Below are 16,236 nucleotides of genomic sequence, written 5' to 3' on the forward strand. Positions count from 1 at the left end.
ACAATCTTGAATAGCCGACGCCCTGCAGAGTAGACGGAATAATTTTCGAGCACTTTCATTTGAACCTCGAGAGTTGATTTGCAGAGAGAGATGGAGAGGTCAGTGAAACTTTCCTGTGCTCGATAAGATCTGCAGTCCCCAGTCAGGAGCACTGCACTATGTCATTTAATCTGGCAATATACTCACCCGCAAGCCTGTATTTACAATTTTAATTTTGTTTGGGAGATATGGCATTCCTGCGTCTTACCTTCATGTGTTATTAACAGCGTTTTATGAGGTCCTCTCTGATTTATCGCGAGATTTTAAAGGTGCACTGTGGCCCTGTTGCATGTAGAGGCCGCTCCGCCATCCCTCCTGCCAGAGACTTCACCTCTTTCTCTCCTTTACGATGCATGCACAAGAGCCACTTCCTGCTGCATAAGCTCAAACCACACCTGATATATTGCTGTTATTTTGAGTTCTACCTTCAACCTCTGTTAATGGAGCCTTGGGACCATAGGCAAGTGTTTGGCTGGCCCAACCGATCATTTATAATTACACCAAGCAAAGGGCATCTTACCTGGCTTGTGGTTGGATTTTTCCTAAAAACCCAAAATAGATTCTGAGCAGGAGTAAGATCATTTAGATCATTGAAAGCTTAACTACTGATATGTATATATTTATACATTTTTTTCCTCAGGGAACAGCTGTAAGAGTCCTGTCTGTTATGCATTACATGGAGTTTTAAAGATGCTGCTGAAAATAGAGGGATAGTTTAGTATAGAAATGTGGCATGCTAGACCAGACAGGAGGGGTTATTATCCATGTTTGGATGAGTGCTAAACAGTGCAGGTGAAACCGTGAGGCGAATGACAGCAGGAACGACGGTGGTCGCGGACTGTGGTCACGGAGACGGGAGCCGGACCGTGACAGCGGAGGGAGCGGAGCGTTCGCCCCGATTTTCCCGAAAACGTACAGAGCGTGGTTCTGTCTCCCTGTCTGTGCTCACGGCGTATCTCGCCGCGGGCTGTCAGCGCCGGGGGCCTCCGCCGCGGGAAGCCCAATGGGACCCGGAACCCCAGCCAATTACAGACGGGCCGGCGGGCTCGGGTGCGCTCGGGGTCGCGCCGGCAGACCGCGGAAGCGCCCCGCCACTAATGACGGGAGGAGGCTGTAAACACAGAGGTCTGAAATCCTTGCCAGGTGGGGTTTTCTCAGGTGATGGCGGTGCTGCGGAATACTCCCGAGTTGTAACGTGCTGCCGGAAGCACACTGTCGCGCTGCTTTCGGGCCGCCATGTCTGGGGTCAAATCGCACAACTGAAACTTTCACAAGTATTGTGTATCTGTTAAATTCAAACTGCGCTGTTGGTGCAATTTAGAGCATTTAGAACAGGCGGGGGGGGTATCTGTCCCCTTTAGGTAAACTGTCATAATCTCATAATGTCATTCTGTTAAATATACTAATTTAATTTAGCACTGAACTCTGTAAGGCTCTGGGCTTTATTGTAAAATGGTTGGAAATATGCACATGTCCTGCCTTAAGACAGAGACTGACATGGATGCAGCCCTGGGCCATATCCACAGCTGGCAGCTCTCACCAGCTCTCTCTCCCTCTCTCTTTCTCTCTGTCTCTTCCCTTACCCTCTCTCTCTCTCTCCCTCTCTCTGCCTCTCTCTCTCTCACAGCAGCCTCCATCATCCCAGAACACGGTCAAAGAAACTGAAGATTGTAGAGGAGGCTGCTGACGTAGAGTCGCCAGCAGGGGGCGCCGGGACCAGCGCCACGACCACGCAGGCTCCCAGGGTCAGGAAGGAGGCGGGCAAAGCGGGCAGAGGGGTGGAGCCGGAAAAGACAGAGGAGCCACCCTCTGGGGCAGGGGAAGACTTTCCTCCAATCCAGCAGGATGCCCCGCTCCAAGACCCTGTCCAATCCTCAGGTGAGATGACCTCTGAGCACCCATCACCCATCCATGGCAAGACCCCACTGTCTACACAGCTATAAGGCCACTCCCATGACTACCACGACAAGCTCCCTGCTTCCTCTCTCCACCCAGCCTGCCTCCCAGACTCCTATCGTATGTGTATAACCCACAAGGGATTAGTCAGGATCATCTGAACATGCTGTCTGTGTTATAGCGGAAAAATAGGGATTTACGTTCCGAAGTGTTTTTTAAGACACGTGTGTGGAGCATAAGGCTCTAAAAAAATGTCCTAAAGATTTTTAAAATCCATCAAGCAATCATCATCAAAGCAAAAATTTGCCACTCTGTGTTTGATGTAATTGTGTAATATTGTCTTTTGTAACTATAATCTTTAATAGATATACATTATGTGCTTTACGTATGTTCAGAAAACAGTCTTTCTTTGATGTTACTACTCAAAATGTCTGCAGTAAATTATCTCTGAGCAGAACTTTTGGCTCTTATTAATTAGATTAGGAAGCTAAATTGGGTGTCCGTTCTGTGATTTATTGCTCGGCTAACATGTTTTGTCACCCAGGGGACAGCCAGACGGCCACGTGCAGGAAGATGTGCACCGTTAGCGTGAGCCGGATAGAGAGCGACAGTGCGACGAGCCGAGCCAGGCCCTCCCCTCCAGCCCCCGCTGCGGACCGAAGCGCCGGGGGAGAGCGGGGTGGGGAGGAGGGGCGGCAGGAGGAAGAGGAGGGGGAGCGGCGTCCTCCCGCCGGAGGAGCCGGCCACGGGGAGTCCCCAGTCCGAGCCGGTGACCCCCCCTCCCCAAACCCGGAGTTCGTTCCTCTGCCCGCTGGGTGTCTTGGTGGCGTGGCCGCTCACGACCTCCACGCAGACGTCTCCGCCAGCCCACAATACGCCGGGCTGCGCTCCCCGGCGGGGGAGAGTCAGGATGAGGCTACTTTACAGGGCGACGCAGTGCAGGACCCAGCGTGCAGTGCGGCCCCGTCGTCTCACAGGGAAGTAGATGCTCAATCACCGGTGCTTGGCGCTGACAATCAAGCCCCTCCCCATCTCAGTACCCATGAGACAGAACTAGTAAGCCCTGTATTAGAACATCTGAGCTCAGCAGCAGCGGATCGTATTGCGGTTTCTGCCCCAGCGGAGCTTAATGAAGAGTTCTGCCCCAGCCCTCAGCCAAACTGCAATGCCACGGCTCAGGGTTCCGAGGATCCCTCTGCGCCACCAATCAGTGCTAGGGGAGACTCCCCCCCTCCCCTGCTGCACAGGAGCGGAGAGAACCATTCCCCCACACCGCTCAGTGTCGCCGCCCCGGTGGCCAACATCGGGCCCAGCAGCGAAATGCCCTCTCTCACCCCCGAGCTGGCGGACGAGGAGCAGGACCTCCTGGGGGCGCCCTCCCAGGAGATGCCCGCCCTCACCCTGGCGGTGGGCGACGAGGCCGGGGAGGCCTGTGGCCTGGCAGCCACGCCCCTGGAGGACCCCGCCGCGCCGGTCCTCTACAGAGAAACGGCCCTGCCCTCTGGGATAAGGGGCGGAGCTTGCACTGAAGCCTCTCTGCTTCACATTGAGGAGCGCAGCCAGTCCTCCGAGCATCAGCAGGACCTGTCTGCGCCCTCGGCTGTTGAGGTTCTTGTGGCGTTACCGATGGAACTCACCCAGGAGGAGGGGGGTGAGGAGGAGGGGGATGCGGTGGCCTCAGTCAAAGAGCTGCAGACTCTAACTCCGGTCCCTTGCGATGTCCGTCCCCCAGCCTGTGGCTTTGACCAGCAGTGTCCCATTTCCTCTCACAGCTGTGAGATGAACCCAGACACGGGGTCAGACACGGGGAGCACAACACTAACAGAACAAGCGCACCCTCTCACTGCCCCTCTCTGTTACTTATATAGCGCTCCGACCGAAAATAACGGGGTCGGCCTCGTAGAGGAAGGCTGTGCGTCGGATGACCGTGGTGTGGAGGCCGGTGCCCTCACCGCTGGCATCTGGGACAGCCTGAATTCCCAGGGCCCCGCGGTCCTGATCGAGGAGGCGCACCCGGAATTCCCCGTCCTCCTGCCCCGGGACAAGGACCTGGGTCACTACAGCCTGGGCTCCCCGAGCCACGGCATGTGGAGCCGGGCGGAGTCCCCGGAGGCCAAACCGCGAGCCCCCTCGGCACGGGAGACGGGGGCGACGGAGGCCCCCCACGAGGACCCGCTGTCCGTCAACGGAGGGTACGACCCCCGCGTGATGGCGAAAGAGGAGGCCGAGGGGCTGACCCCGCGCGGGGCGGGGATGCTGGGTTACTACGGAGATGAGCCGTCCCCCTCCCAGGACGGGAACTCGGACGCTGAGCGGAGCACCACGAGGGGAGGGGACACCAGCAGCGAGTCGACCGAGGCGAACAACCTCAGCGAGCTGGAGTGTGGGGACACCGAGCTGGAGCCGGGGGAGATATGCACTGTGAGTGGCACCTGCCTCCAGCCCCACCCATTTCACTGTGCAAGAGCCTTCAATACCCCAAGGTCAAAGGACCAAGGGTGGCAACCCAAAGGGAAAAAAAATGGAGAACGCAGTTGATTGGATGAATCAAAGACAACTGAGAGAGATTGTCTTCTGAGGACTGGTTTAGTGTGGGCTTTGCACATCCTACGAAAGGCTTTACCTGAGTTTCATTTCCATATACTTACCTTTTGCTGTGCATATCCTGAAAAGTAATTTCAGCAGAGTAGATACACATAGTATGCTACATGAAATCAGGAATGGGAAGATAAAATTTTATCACGGCACATCTCTGTGTTCCCTAGATGATCTTTCAGTCATTTTGGCACTATTGTGTTTAACACCGGTAAATATTCCCCCTACGCTGAGTGGATAGAGTTGATTTATGTTTGTAGAAGTGTATTACTTGAGCCGCGGGAGGCTTATCTGTCTGTGGAGATGGTAAGTTTGACGCTAAGAGATTGCGTTTGCTCTCCCAGAGCTCCAGTCAGGTGGTGATCAAGGTGGGCAGGAAGAGGACCGCCAAGAGCTGGCGCCACCCGCTGAGGAAGCCGACCGCCCGCGCCGTGCCCAGCGCGGTCAAGCAGCAGGCCGCCAGTGACGAGGGTGAGTCGCGTCCACGTCCCACAGGCACCACACAGAGAAGGGCAGGCGGTGCCACAGTACGCAGTCCATACCGCTGTTCGACCGCCACAGATCACAGTGGGAAAGCTCTTCCTGAGGTCAGGGGTCACCATAGTCCGTTGGTCATTAGATCAGCGTCCTCGCTAACGCTAACAGTTTCAGTTGGTGGGTCTTTGTTTTTCCAAATGCTGCGAAGCAAATACTCACTGGTTAATTAATCCACTGATTAATTCACTGAATAATTTCAGTTTTAATAATTTCTCACATTGCCTTGTCCTTTTTTCACGTGCAGAAATGTAAGATATAATTCTGATTTGTTTATATATTTAGAATGATACATTATTTAACCCCAATGTATAATACATTTGAGCACTTGTGCTTCCCGGCGAGCAGGCTGTAGTGTGTAAAAGAAAGAAAAATAAAACGGCTGTTCTTTTTCGCCGATCTCTGAGGAAAATGTGCATCCTTCAGCCTGTGCGGCGCGTGTCGAAACAAAGCCGCTCACGCGTTGTGAGCGCGCGTTCACGCGTGCAGAGGTGTGTGCTCGCTCTCACGGATGCGGAGGGACCAGCCGAGCTTGTGTGTGCGTGTCTGCACCTCCCGTAGCAGTGGACCCCGACTCACGGGGCCAGCCAGCCGGGGCCGGCCGTCAGCCCTCTTCATTCCGGCTCAGCTCGATGCGTTTGCCTTCAAACACCCTGAAAAAGTAGCAGATCTGCCGCAGCTAATTAGTTCCACCATCCTGCTGAGGTTGTTACGGTCTGTGTGGAAAGACTGCTAGATTGCGTGGAGGTGTTCATTAAGAAAAATCTGAATTGGGTGATTCATCTTGTTCATCTTACAGTTTCTCATTCCTAGCTTCATTCTACCCCTTATCTGTAGAGATGATTAAAACAGAATTCATCTTTATATACATACATTAACACAGCTTATTTAGTCAAATGTCAAATGCAAAAAAGGGTGTGTTATGACCTGTTGCCCGGTGGGCCAGTGGATTGCGGATTGTAGGTTGTGCGTTGTGACCCATTGGTTGACATGGGTCAAGAGATGCATGTGAAAACACATTGCACCTTTCCGTAGACCATAGACTTTCATACTAATTAAACACAGCAATGACTAATGTGCTTGCATCTATTTTGACACATCTTTTAAAAAATACTGATTCCATATTGGAACAAATATTAGGATGCATTTTAATATAGGGGTTTTAGAGTAAACCTATTCTTTCATTACTGGGTGTGTAAAGTTAGGGAGCCCCTGCTACAGGTTTTCAGATGGGCATTCATAGATCACGCCATTTGTGCGATTTAGTTTTTCGTCTGAGTGCAGCCGATCTTTATATTGATGAGGGTACGACTATGTCTCTCTCTCCCTGTGAGTATTGTCGGGGGTCACATGACTTTTCAGTGCCAGCGGCTAAATTAGTTTGAGCATTGCTGCTCAGCAGAACATTATTATTGACGTTTTCATCTTTTCCGTATTTCTCTGCAACTTGATTAGGGGCTGCCGATCGATTCCCAGAGGATACAAAGTGAATTTTACTGGCTTTGATCCTGATCAGTGAAAAAAAAAAAACATAAAAAAACAAACAAAATGGAAAAAAAAACACAAAAATAAAAACCAATACAAAATCAATACTGTGTTAAAGGTTGGGGAGAACAAAGCTTCGCAGCTGACGGTATTAGCATAGATAGTTCAGACGGAGCATCTGGTACAGTACCACAGCGCTTTCCTGTGAGATTGTTTGTTTTGCAGCACTGTTAGTGACAGAGGCATGTCCTGCTTTTTATTTATCCTAGTTAGCAGAGTGATCCGCTCAGTGTAGTCACTAACTATCCTCCATCACCAGACTGAAGGCGCACCTCCTTATTTTGCTTCCCACACCTAGCTGTTTGTCACTGCATGGCACTGTGGTAAACAATATGACGGACATTTTTAATCAGGTTGTTGCTGACTTCAGAGGCTGAAATCATATCCTCGGTGTGCTAATTGTTAACTATTGTGGCACTTGTTTGTCTATTCTGTATGGTGCTGGCTAGCGTAGCTCTGTGTGACGTATTGACTCGGGGTCATATGTGGTCAGCGTTCCCTCCAGGTGCCATTGTTCATGTGACTGACTATTACACACACCTATGTGCCTTGCGTACCCTGTGTATCACTCTGATGAAGAGTGTCTGTCAAGTGGATAAATGTTAACAATCATTCAAAATAGGCAGGAGCTGGTGCTGGTTTTTCTGGGGATGAATGCACACCCTTGCTAACAGGCTCGCGAAAAATGTCTGTGTTAACCAGCTAAGTTTAGTGCCTGGATGCAGGAGAGAAAAGAGGGCTGTCTGAAAATCTTTAAACCGCAAGCGTTGCATAATCAGACCCTGGGAGGGTGTTTATATATTTATTTCTCCTGAAGAGGGATGGCTGCTCGGCCCGGACCTGTACTTTTTATCTTTAACTGATGCCCCCCCTCATGCTGCCTGCCTGCAGCCATGCCTGGCACGTCCAATAACTCTTCTCATGTTTAAGTAAGGCTCCTGCTGGAAAGACGGGTCTGGAATCGCGCACAGGGGAGTTGTAGAGTGGGGCCCACGCGTCGCACTAAATTTGTCTAAATTTCCCGGGCCCCAAGTCCATGCCTTTAACCTTGCGGAGGGTCAAAGCCCTCCAGAAACAGACTGCTGGGAAAGACAGAGGGGAGAGGGAAAAAAAGAGGTCGGTGTGGTGTTATTGCATGCGGTGCAGCGGGTTAAAGAATGTCTGACCCCCTGATCCTTTTCGTGTCTGCTGGAGTGTCAGGGTAAAGGGGTGACGGAGGACGGGGGGACAGCGGGGGGCTGATGGTGATACAGTGACCCACTGGCGGGGGTCAGGAATGCGCCGGGTCAGCGTTTGGCAAGATATCGGCGCGGATAATGAGGCCAGAGAAGAGTCATTTCGGGCTTCTCCATCTTGTTTTTATCTGCTGTCAGATTGGCTTTCAGAAAGCCCGCACTCCGTCTGCAGGGAAGCGTGGCCTCACACTCACACGCATATCAGGGGTTGGCGAGTTCAGATGCAGGGGGGGGGGTATGGGGGGGGTTGGACTCCAATAACGTGAACATTCTCCGGCGGAGCTGACCCAGTGGGGGTCCCCGGGACAAGGTACCCTGGGGGGCTGTGCGCGCACGTGATTCTGACGCCACGCCAGACGCATATCGAAGCTTCTCAAGAGTTACGACATCCGTGAATCCGGAGCACGATAACAGCCGTTAATTATCTGCGTTTTATTCCAGCCCAAAGTGGCCCTAAGACCCGCGTGACAGATTGATGGCTCGCCGTGTCCAAATGACCCGGGGCAGGGGGAGCTCAGCTTGACGGCTCGAGTTCCCTGGCTGGAATCCTGATTTATTTCATCTGCTATCCAACCAGGAGGGCGGATTGCAAAACCCCGCTCTTCAGCGAACTGTCCGTCCTTCCTCGTTAAACAGCACGCAGATCATGCAAGCCTGGGTCTTCTGCACCAGCTGATGAGAGGATTTTTGTTTTCTTGCAGGTCTGCATGAGATTGCAAGCATACTAAATACAATTTCATTTTCATTTAATCGATGTGGTAAATTTGGCGGAATAAATTTTCGTTTGCATTTTTTTTTAATTTACTTGAATCCAGAGGTGGACACCCTGGCTTCAGAAAGTAAAAGTCCTTTTGTTCCACCCATGCACTACACCAGCTGAATTTAATTAGCACAACTCTTCAGCCAGGTAGAGGAGCTAATTAGTGAAATCACCTTGTTTAGTGAATGGTTAGAACAAATAGGTGGCAGGACTTTTACTTTCTGAAGCCGGGGTGTCCACCTCTGCTTGAACCCTACATCATTGAAGAACATAATTCAGCTTCCCTCCCTGTCGGGAGACAACAGTGTTAGATTGTGATGAAGTGCATAATGAAATGGGATTTGCAGAAATAGTTTTGTGTTTTCCTTTTTCCCGGTTTGTTAATAGCTGGAATGTCTGCACTGTTTACCGATTCAGTAACTCATCTCACTGCAAGCACATGATATTCATAAGAGAGGCAGCTGCCTTGACCGGAGTGCCCTCCATAAACTCATACAAAACATTAGTAAAAAAAAAAATGGGTGGCACAAAGTGGCCCCAAACGACAGAGGCGAAATAGCTGAGAGGGGCAAAAGCTAAATCGAACTCTGAACGTGTCCCTGGCCTCACGTTCCCTCTCAGCTGAAGCTGGAGCTGGCATCCTTCCATCCAGCAAGTGGCCCTATATTTGCTTTAGAAATTTTAAGCAGAGGAGATAAGGCAGAATCCCCCTGTGCGGAGTAGAGCTGTTTACCTTGGTGCTCATTCCTGTCCTCATCATTCCCTTCAAATCCCTGTCTGCCATTCCTAGAGATTGCCCCTGCTCTTTGGTGTACACAGATTGTATGGCACTGGCTCCTTGCTGGCTAAGGGTTAAAGGTCATCTTTCCTAGGCTGTTTAAATGAGGGTGGTCACTGCAGCTAGCCATGACAAGATCTGATGTTGTCACCAGCATCACCTAAACCTAACCACATTATTGTATGAAGTCCTGACTACCTCCCCTTTCTCTCCTGGGATGTACGTGCCCTGTATTGCAAAATTAACTGGAATGGAGTTGATGGTGCGCAGTGTAAGCCTACGACTGTCTGCACTGCTCCGTGAGTTTTTGAGTGTATCCGCTCCACCTTGTCCCCCCCCCCAGAACTCCCGGATCCCTCCCTGACGGAGGAGGAGGCGCAGGAAGTGGAGCCCTGGGCCAAGCCCCTTGTCCACCTGTGGCACAGCAGGAAGCCCAACTTCTTTGCCGAGAGGGAGTACAACGCCGCCGCCGCCAAGACGGAGCCGTACTGCGCGGTGTGCACGCTGTTCATGCCGTACTATCAGGTAGGCGCACGAGCCGAACCCGGCGGCCCCTCCCCCCTCCGCTTTACATGCGAGGCGCGAGACGAGCAGGGATCTAAACGAAGGAAGCCAGGGTTTACCGCTGCCTGAAGAATGCATTTCATCCCTTTCTTTATTATCAGTGTCAAACCCGTTGCCAGGAAAAAATCCTGCCTGCCAGCTCAATCCGTTGGCGCAGGGACATGCGAAGGCAAGAAGCTGTGTCGGAATTTCGTTTCGGGCAGAGCAGAGCAATCATGGCCTGATTGCTCTGGGTCTTTATTGTGTGGTTTGGGTTGGGGACCGGTTACGCGCAGAACGCTCGCTCCGGGCATTTTCCCAGGGTTCTGCTCGTTGCAGCCGGATTGCGCTCACGCCTCTTTTTTTGGGGCCCCCACAGCCGGAGGATAAGGCCGAGGAGAGCAGGGTGGTGGTGGAGGCGGTCCCGGGCTCGGCAAAGGCCCCAGGCGCCCTCCGGACCAAGCCCCTCATCCCGGAGATCTGCTTCGCGTACCGGGAGGAGTCCTGCCCTCCCAACGCCCTGCTGGAGGAGGACGGCTCCAGCCCCCTCATCTCCTGCAGGAGGTGCTGTGTGCAGGTGCATGCGAGTAAGTACCGCCCTCCTCACTATCACAGCCAACGAAGGAATGCACTCATTAAACAGGGGAATGAGTCGTACGGTAATACGGGTATTACAGGGTTATTTAAAAGTACCCTCTAGTTAGTAGCTCAAAATGAGAAGAATGTAAACCTAACATTAGCACATTATGCAATTACAGTTTTTTTCTTAGTTTTTAGCGCAATGCGATGAAATGATGTCAGCCCAATACAGCTCAGCTCAATTCAGACTCAATTCAAACCATTCAACATACTCAATTCAAACTGTTTTTCTACATTTTACACATGGAGAAAGTGGTCAGGTAAAGTGCAGACTGGCAACTAAGACACACAGTGTTTGTCTATAGGCTTCAGAAAGGTCATTGCCTCAAAAAATGTTTCTCAGAAGACTCTGAGATTCTGGGTAACACAAGCGAGAGGTGTTTTCTTCCAGCGTCTCGGTGCACCTGGTATAAAAGCATTCCCATTTCCAGCGCAGACTGCCGAGAGGTCTTGCCGTACGGCGAGCGCACCGAGCTCGCTCCGCGTTTTTTTTTTTTCCTTCTGTTTTTCCGCTAACCGTCGCTCCCTCGGGTGAATCCCCCGACGCAAACAGCACACTTCCTCCGCGGCATCGATCGCCAATACCGCACTCGCGCCACTTCCCCCTGCGCGTCTCCGGATCGCCCCCGGCCCTGTACGAGGTGAACGGGGGTGAGCGGGAGTCCGCCTGACCTCACGGAAAACCCAAGGAATCCGAGACCTTGCACGCAGCATAAATATCATCTCATTTTCCGTCCCCCGTCCCCCAGCCCTCCCCCCGAATCTGTTATTTGAACTTTGCCGAATGGTGCAGAGGCCCCCATATGTTTGGTTTTATAATTAACAACAGGACTTGTTTACAAAAGGGAAACATTTAAACGTGACAGGCTTCTGGTGAAGCTGTTGAGCTCTTACATTTCGTCCTTCAAGCTGCGGGTTTTATTCGGCTGCCAGGGCAGAAATTAAACCCATTTGTCTTCTGAATATGCTTATTTAAAAAAAAAAAAGGAAAAGAAAAAAATATTTTCAGACTGGTTTATGGAGATGAATCATCATAGGATGTGACAAATGCTTGAACTTAAAGGGGGGGAGGGAGGGTGGTTAGGCCAATATACTTTCTCCTCGTGTTTTGTCTGGACCACACGCTGCAGGCTCCTCGAGTGCATTGTTTGAGCGACTGGTGCTGTCTGATGACCAGCCCCAGAGCACGACATCACAATCCAGGCATATCTGTGGCTAACCGATGGGTGATGTGGATGTAGATTCAACTCAATTACAACCGGTTCAAGGCTTGAGTTACAGAAAAGCTAAGGATTTGCAAACACAAAACAGCAAAAAAAAAAGGCTAAATAGCTATATGTATGGTCAGTCACCAGTGATTTTTTTTGCAGAATAAAACAGCATGACATTAATGATACTCTGAATTACAAATGCTAGTTTTGAAGTTTTGATTTATTTTTGACTTCTGTAGACGGAAATCAAGGGCATATTTTCTTTCTGGAAATAATAGGTAGATCATTAGCTGCCCTCAACCCCAATGTTTTACCGCCTCCAGCCTTCAGTCCTTTGTTCCTTCACTCCTAACAATAATTATATGCTCAGGCCATGCAAATGCCGCTGCGTCTTTTAATATACAATAATAGCCTATGCCCACCTCAGCAGCCTCCCAAGTCTGATAATTAAGGGTCAGTCTTTCACTCTCAGCTGCCAGGTCTGTCATTTAGTTGTGTTGTGATTTGGACGGCGGTGGCCTGCCAGCTTGAGTCATGTGTATATTTATCTCTACTGTTCCTAGCCTCCAGGATATTCTGTGAACTTTTTATTAGTTCCGGTGCTGATACCACCTCAAGACCACTCGGTCAGAACTCAAGTGACAACTCAAGGCTAATATGCACCATGATTGTAGCTGTTACTAGTCAGAAATTTTTCAAACCTCGCTGTGCCAATGAACTTTTAATTGTTCAATGACCAGGGAATGGAATCCACCTGTAATGGTATGGAGAGACTGACAGTTAGCATCAGTTGTCCTTGAACCTTTACTTTGTGCGCTGGTGCAGTGGACAGCCGCATCGGTTGGTGTACGTGTAGCAAGGAGCCATACGTTACATATCACAAATATCTTATTGGTTCCATCATCATCAGCGAGGTCAAAATGATGCTCACAACAACATTGTCTGCTCTGTGTGCTACGCTATATGTCTTTTTGGTTGCCTGTCGTGGTGTTTATCAAGGCGGAATGTAACGAATTGCGATAGCATTTTCCAGCTTCCGTTACTCACAGATTGCCTAAAACATACCAACAGTTCCTTACAGCTAGCCGGATGCACTCTAGTTTGGAACCTTTTTGTGTCCCTCTTTGTCACTTGCTGTCACAGATAATACTCGCTGTGAGGCACATCCCTTAATTACTGTTCCTACGAACAAAGTGTTTTTTTTTACTTTCCCGGTTTGGTTATGTTTGACATTATTTCAATGGAAACAAATACTCCTTTGGTCTATTTGTTCTCGCAATGTGCTGTCAGACGCCAAGCCTGATAATAGCATGAATAATTCAATTTGAGTAACTCAAAGCAAAATTGCTAATTAATTGTGAAGCAGAATATTGTGTTGTGCGGAGCTTTCATTCGGCAGTGACCAAAATATTGAATGCTGCAAGAATCTTACCATGTGAATACAGAGCCACATGGCTTCCCTACAACCTCTGTGTGTCACAGATATTATATTAAATATTTTGTGGCAAAATTGAGGACAAGGCATGATCCTTGAGGTGAAGATTTAATTAGAATTCTGATTAATCTTAAGAACTGAAATCAATAACTTTCACACTGGAATAAATCCAAATTGAATATGAAACTTCAGACTGCCTTGATGATTATTCTGTAATAGATTATCGTAGTGATCCCCCCCCCCCCAAAAAAAAAAAAAAAAAAAATTTTTGTTTTGCTCCCTTGAGGAAGCTTTGAAAAGCGGATATGATTGAGTGGGGTATAGTTCACACAGACTGTGAAACATAGGTCTAAGTGACCCAGAATATAAAACTTTTTTTCTACAATGTGGAGTTAGGGCCTAAGCATTGGTTACAGGCGCTAGAACATTCTATAATTTATTTCGCATTTGATAAAGAATGCTGAAGACACTTTAAAGTGTTACAGCATAATAAATAAAGCTTTACTGAAATATAACTATGTTATTAAGAGGTTATAGGCATATACATCATTCTTGGGTGACAGGCGGACAGTAATTCTAGATCAGAACAGCAGTAAACTGTCATTTTGATAAATCTGATGCGCAGTACCTCACGAGAATGATAGCGCACTGCATTAGAAAACAGTGTATAGGTGTGAAAATTTAGGGGGTAATTAGTATTAATGTATAAAAAGCCAAAGCTGTTCCCTGACTGTGCGCTTTTTTATGTCTGTAGGTTGCTACGGCGTACCTTCACAAGATGTCTGCAGTAACTGGTCATGTGATCGCTGCGTAAATGGAGACTTGACAGCGGTAAGTGACGTTGCCCTTTGACTTCCTGTGTGGGACAGATGTCGGGCCCCAGTCCATGCATATTTATTCAGCATCCAGTCGGGAAGTCACTCCCTCACATTTATTCTTTTATCCATTCATTCAGTCATGGATATATGTTATTTTCTTTGAAATGGCTCAGGCTTTTGGTCATTTTCAGTCATCATCTGGCTGTTAGGCCTTTTAACGTGCAGTTATCGTTACACATTGCGTGCTTTTGAGGATCTCAACATTGACTTGAACTGTGGGACAAGGTCATTATGTTTTCAAAAAGACACGCCGAGGAAACAGGTCAACGACCTCATAAGGTATATTGTAGGTCTTTTTCAAGCTGCATATGTATGCCTTGCCATATAGAGCTGAAATAACAGGGTTAACACGCCAGAGCTGTTGGCGCAACCCTATGCGTGCTATCTGATGGCTTTGCATTAGCAGGTCGTATGAAGCCAGGTTTCATGGCTTCGTGCTTATCACACAAGGCAACACAGAAAGAGGGACGCTCGCATACACCACGCAGGGTGACCGCCAGGATAAAGAGCTGGCCATAACTATGTCGATCACATCACGCCACATGCTATCAGCTACAGCCCCACTGCCACCACAGAGCAGCACTCACCCATACAAAGCAGAAACCATGCACTGTAAAGGAACATAATACTCAAATGTTATACCGAAAATAGTCTGTAGGCATGCAAGTGTACAGAAAAGTTGCATTTGCTGTGCCCAGCACTCCTGTACAAGTTGAAATATATGCGTACTTACATGCTAACTGACATATGTTCATATACACGCTTACCTACTTATTGGCTGTTACAAAAGCCAAGTTATACATGCTTGGCACGTCCAGCCAAACATTCTATTTTCTGCTAACAGAAAATAGAATCCAGCCTAGATTCTATTTTCTGTTAGCACCACCCAAGGAGCCCTTTTAGGAGGAAATATGAGACAAAGGCCCAAATTCCTCAGATATACACAGTCAGAGTTTTCTCAATGGGATAAACAATGTGATTGTTTGATGAGTCTCTTTCAAGTTTAGAAGTTCACCTTTGGAACCAAGGTGAGCGGCGGCTCTCTGGAATAAGAGCGGTAGACCGCCAGTTAGAGCCGCGTTTCATTTGTGAACCCTGACGTGGAGCCAGAGTCTTTCTATGAGGGGAGAAAAAAGCAAGGAGAGTGTTCGGTTGGACGTGCCTGGCCTTCAGAAGTCCGCCGAGGGTTGGTGACTTGATATGTGCATCCAGTACATCAAGCTAAACTCTTATAAGCTCCCAGGGGCTTACTCTCAAATACATACACATCACAAACAAAAACTATTGTCAATGTGCAGTTGTTGAAGGAAAAGCAACATATAATATATGAATGTCATATATGTTATATCTTTTGACACTGTTTTTACTTTTACATTAGCAAATCTCTTTGAACAGTTTTATATGAAATTGTACATTTATATGAACCAAACTAATTTATTTGTTTTGTACGTGTAGGGCTCCTTTCTGTCAAACATCTTCATTTTTGTGTAGTTAAACATATGCATATCTGATTTTTTTAGTTTATGCCCTGAGAATATGTCCATCAGTGTATTTTATCGGAAAGGAAAGCTGCTGTGCAGAGATTGGTAATGAATGACTTATCAAAGCCTGCACGTCCCTTTGTTCCCGTAAATAGTTAATTTCCTGTTGCATGAATATTTGAAATCCGATTGGCCGTGGATCTAAAGCCAGTTTTAACTTCCAGCTTACTCGGGGAGGGAAAAAAAACAGTTTTATTCATGTGTGTAAATTATAAATACACCAAGGAAAATTGCCTTTGGGCCATATTAAGAATCTGAAAAAAAAAGATGTTAATCACGGGCAAAAGAATAAATTGCATTTTTCTTTTGTGTTCACATAAAGTGAGCTGTAATGTAGAGGATCTGGAGATTACATCTTAAATATTTCATGCTGGCAGGAGGCATTTGTTGATATGCATCAGATTTTTGGTTCTGTGAGTGAAGAGGAAAAAAATGAAGAAAAAAAAACCAAAATTAAAATGCCTTGTTGGTATTATTTCATTGCTTTGTTTTGATTCTGCTTTTTAATGAACTTTAATTACTGCCCCAGGCAGAATCTCACCAGACTTGAAGTCTGGTCTCCCCACCAGCTTTGAGGGCAGAGAGAGAGAGCAGCACAATGAAAGCA

The 16,236-nt window shown here is 48.4% G+C and overlaps 1 protein-coding gene across 1 annotated transcript in view; it reads left to right on the forward strand.

Moving 5' to 3' along the window:
• The window catches only part of LOC118769363 (lysine-specific demethylase 4C-like), a 119,866-nt gene that overhangs the window by 63,846 nt on the left and 39,784 nt on the right, over window positions 1-16,236 (forward strand). Inside the window, exons 10-15 of the mRNA XM_036516396.1 lie at window positions 1,667-1,917; window positions 2,480-4,356; window positions 4,875-5,001; window positions 9,726-9,907; window positions 10,305-10,512; window positions 13,965-14,041. Of these exons, the coding sequence (XP_036372289.1) occupies window positions 1,667-1,917; window positions 2,480-4,356; window positions 4,875-5,001; window positions 9,726-9,907; window positions 10,305-10,512; window positions 13,965-14,041 (2,722 nt within the window). The remainder of the gene's footprint in view (window positions 1-1,666; window positions 1,918-2,479; window positions 4,357-4,874; window positions 5,002-9,725; window positions 9,908-10,304; window positions 10,513-13,964; window positions 14,042-16,236) is intronic.

This window comes from Megalops cyprinoides, chromosome 22 (assembly GCF_013368585.1).
Source record: "Megalops cyprinoides isolate fMegCyp1 chromosome 22, fMegCyp1.pri, whole genome shotgun sequence".
Lineage (NCBI taxonomy): Eukaryota > Metazoa > Chordata > Actinopteri > Elopiformes > Megalopidae > Megalops > Megalops cyprinoides.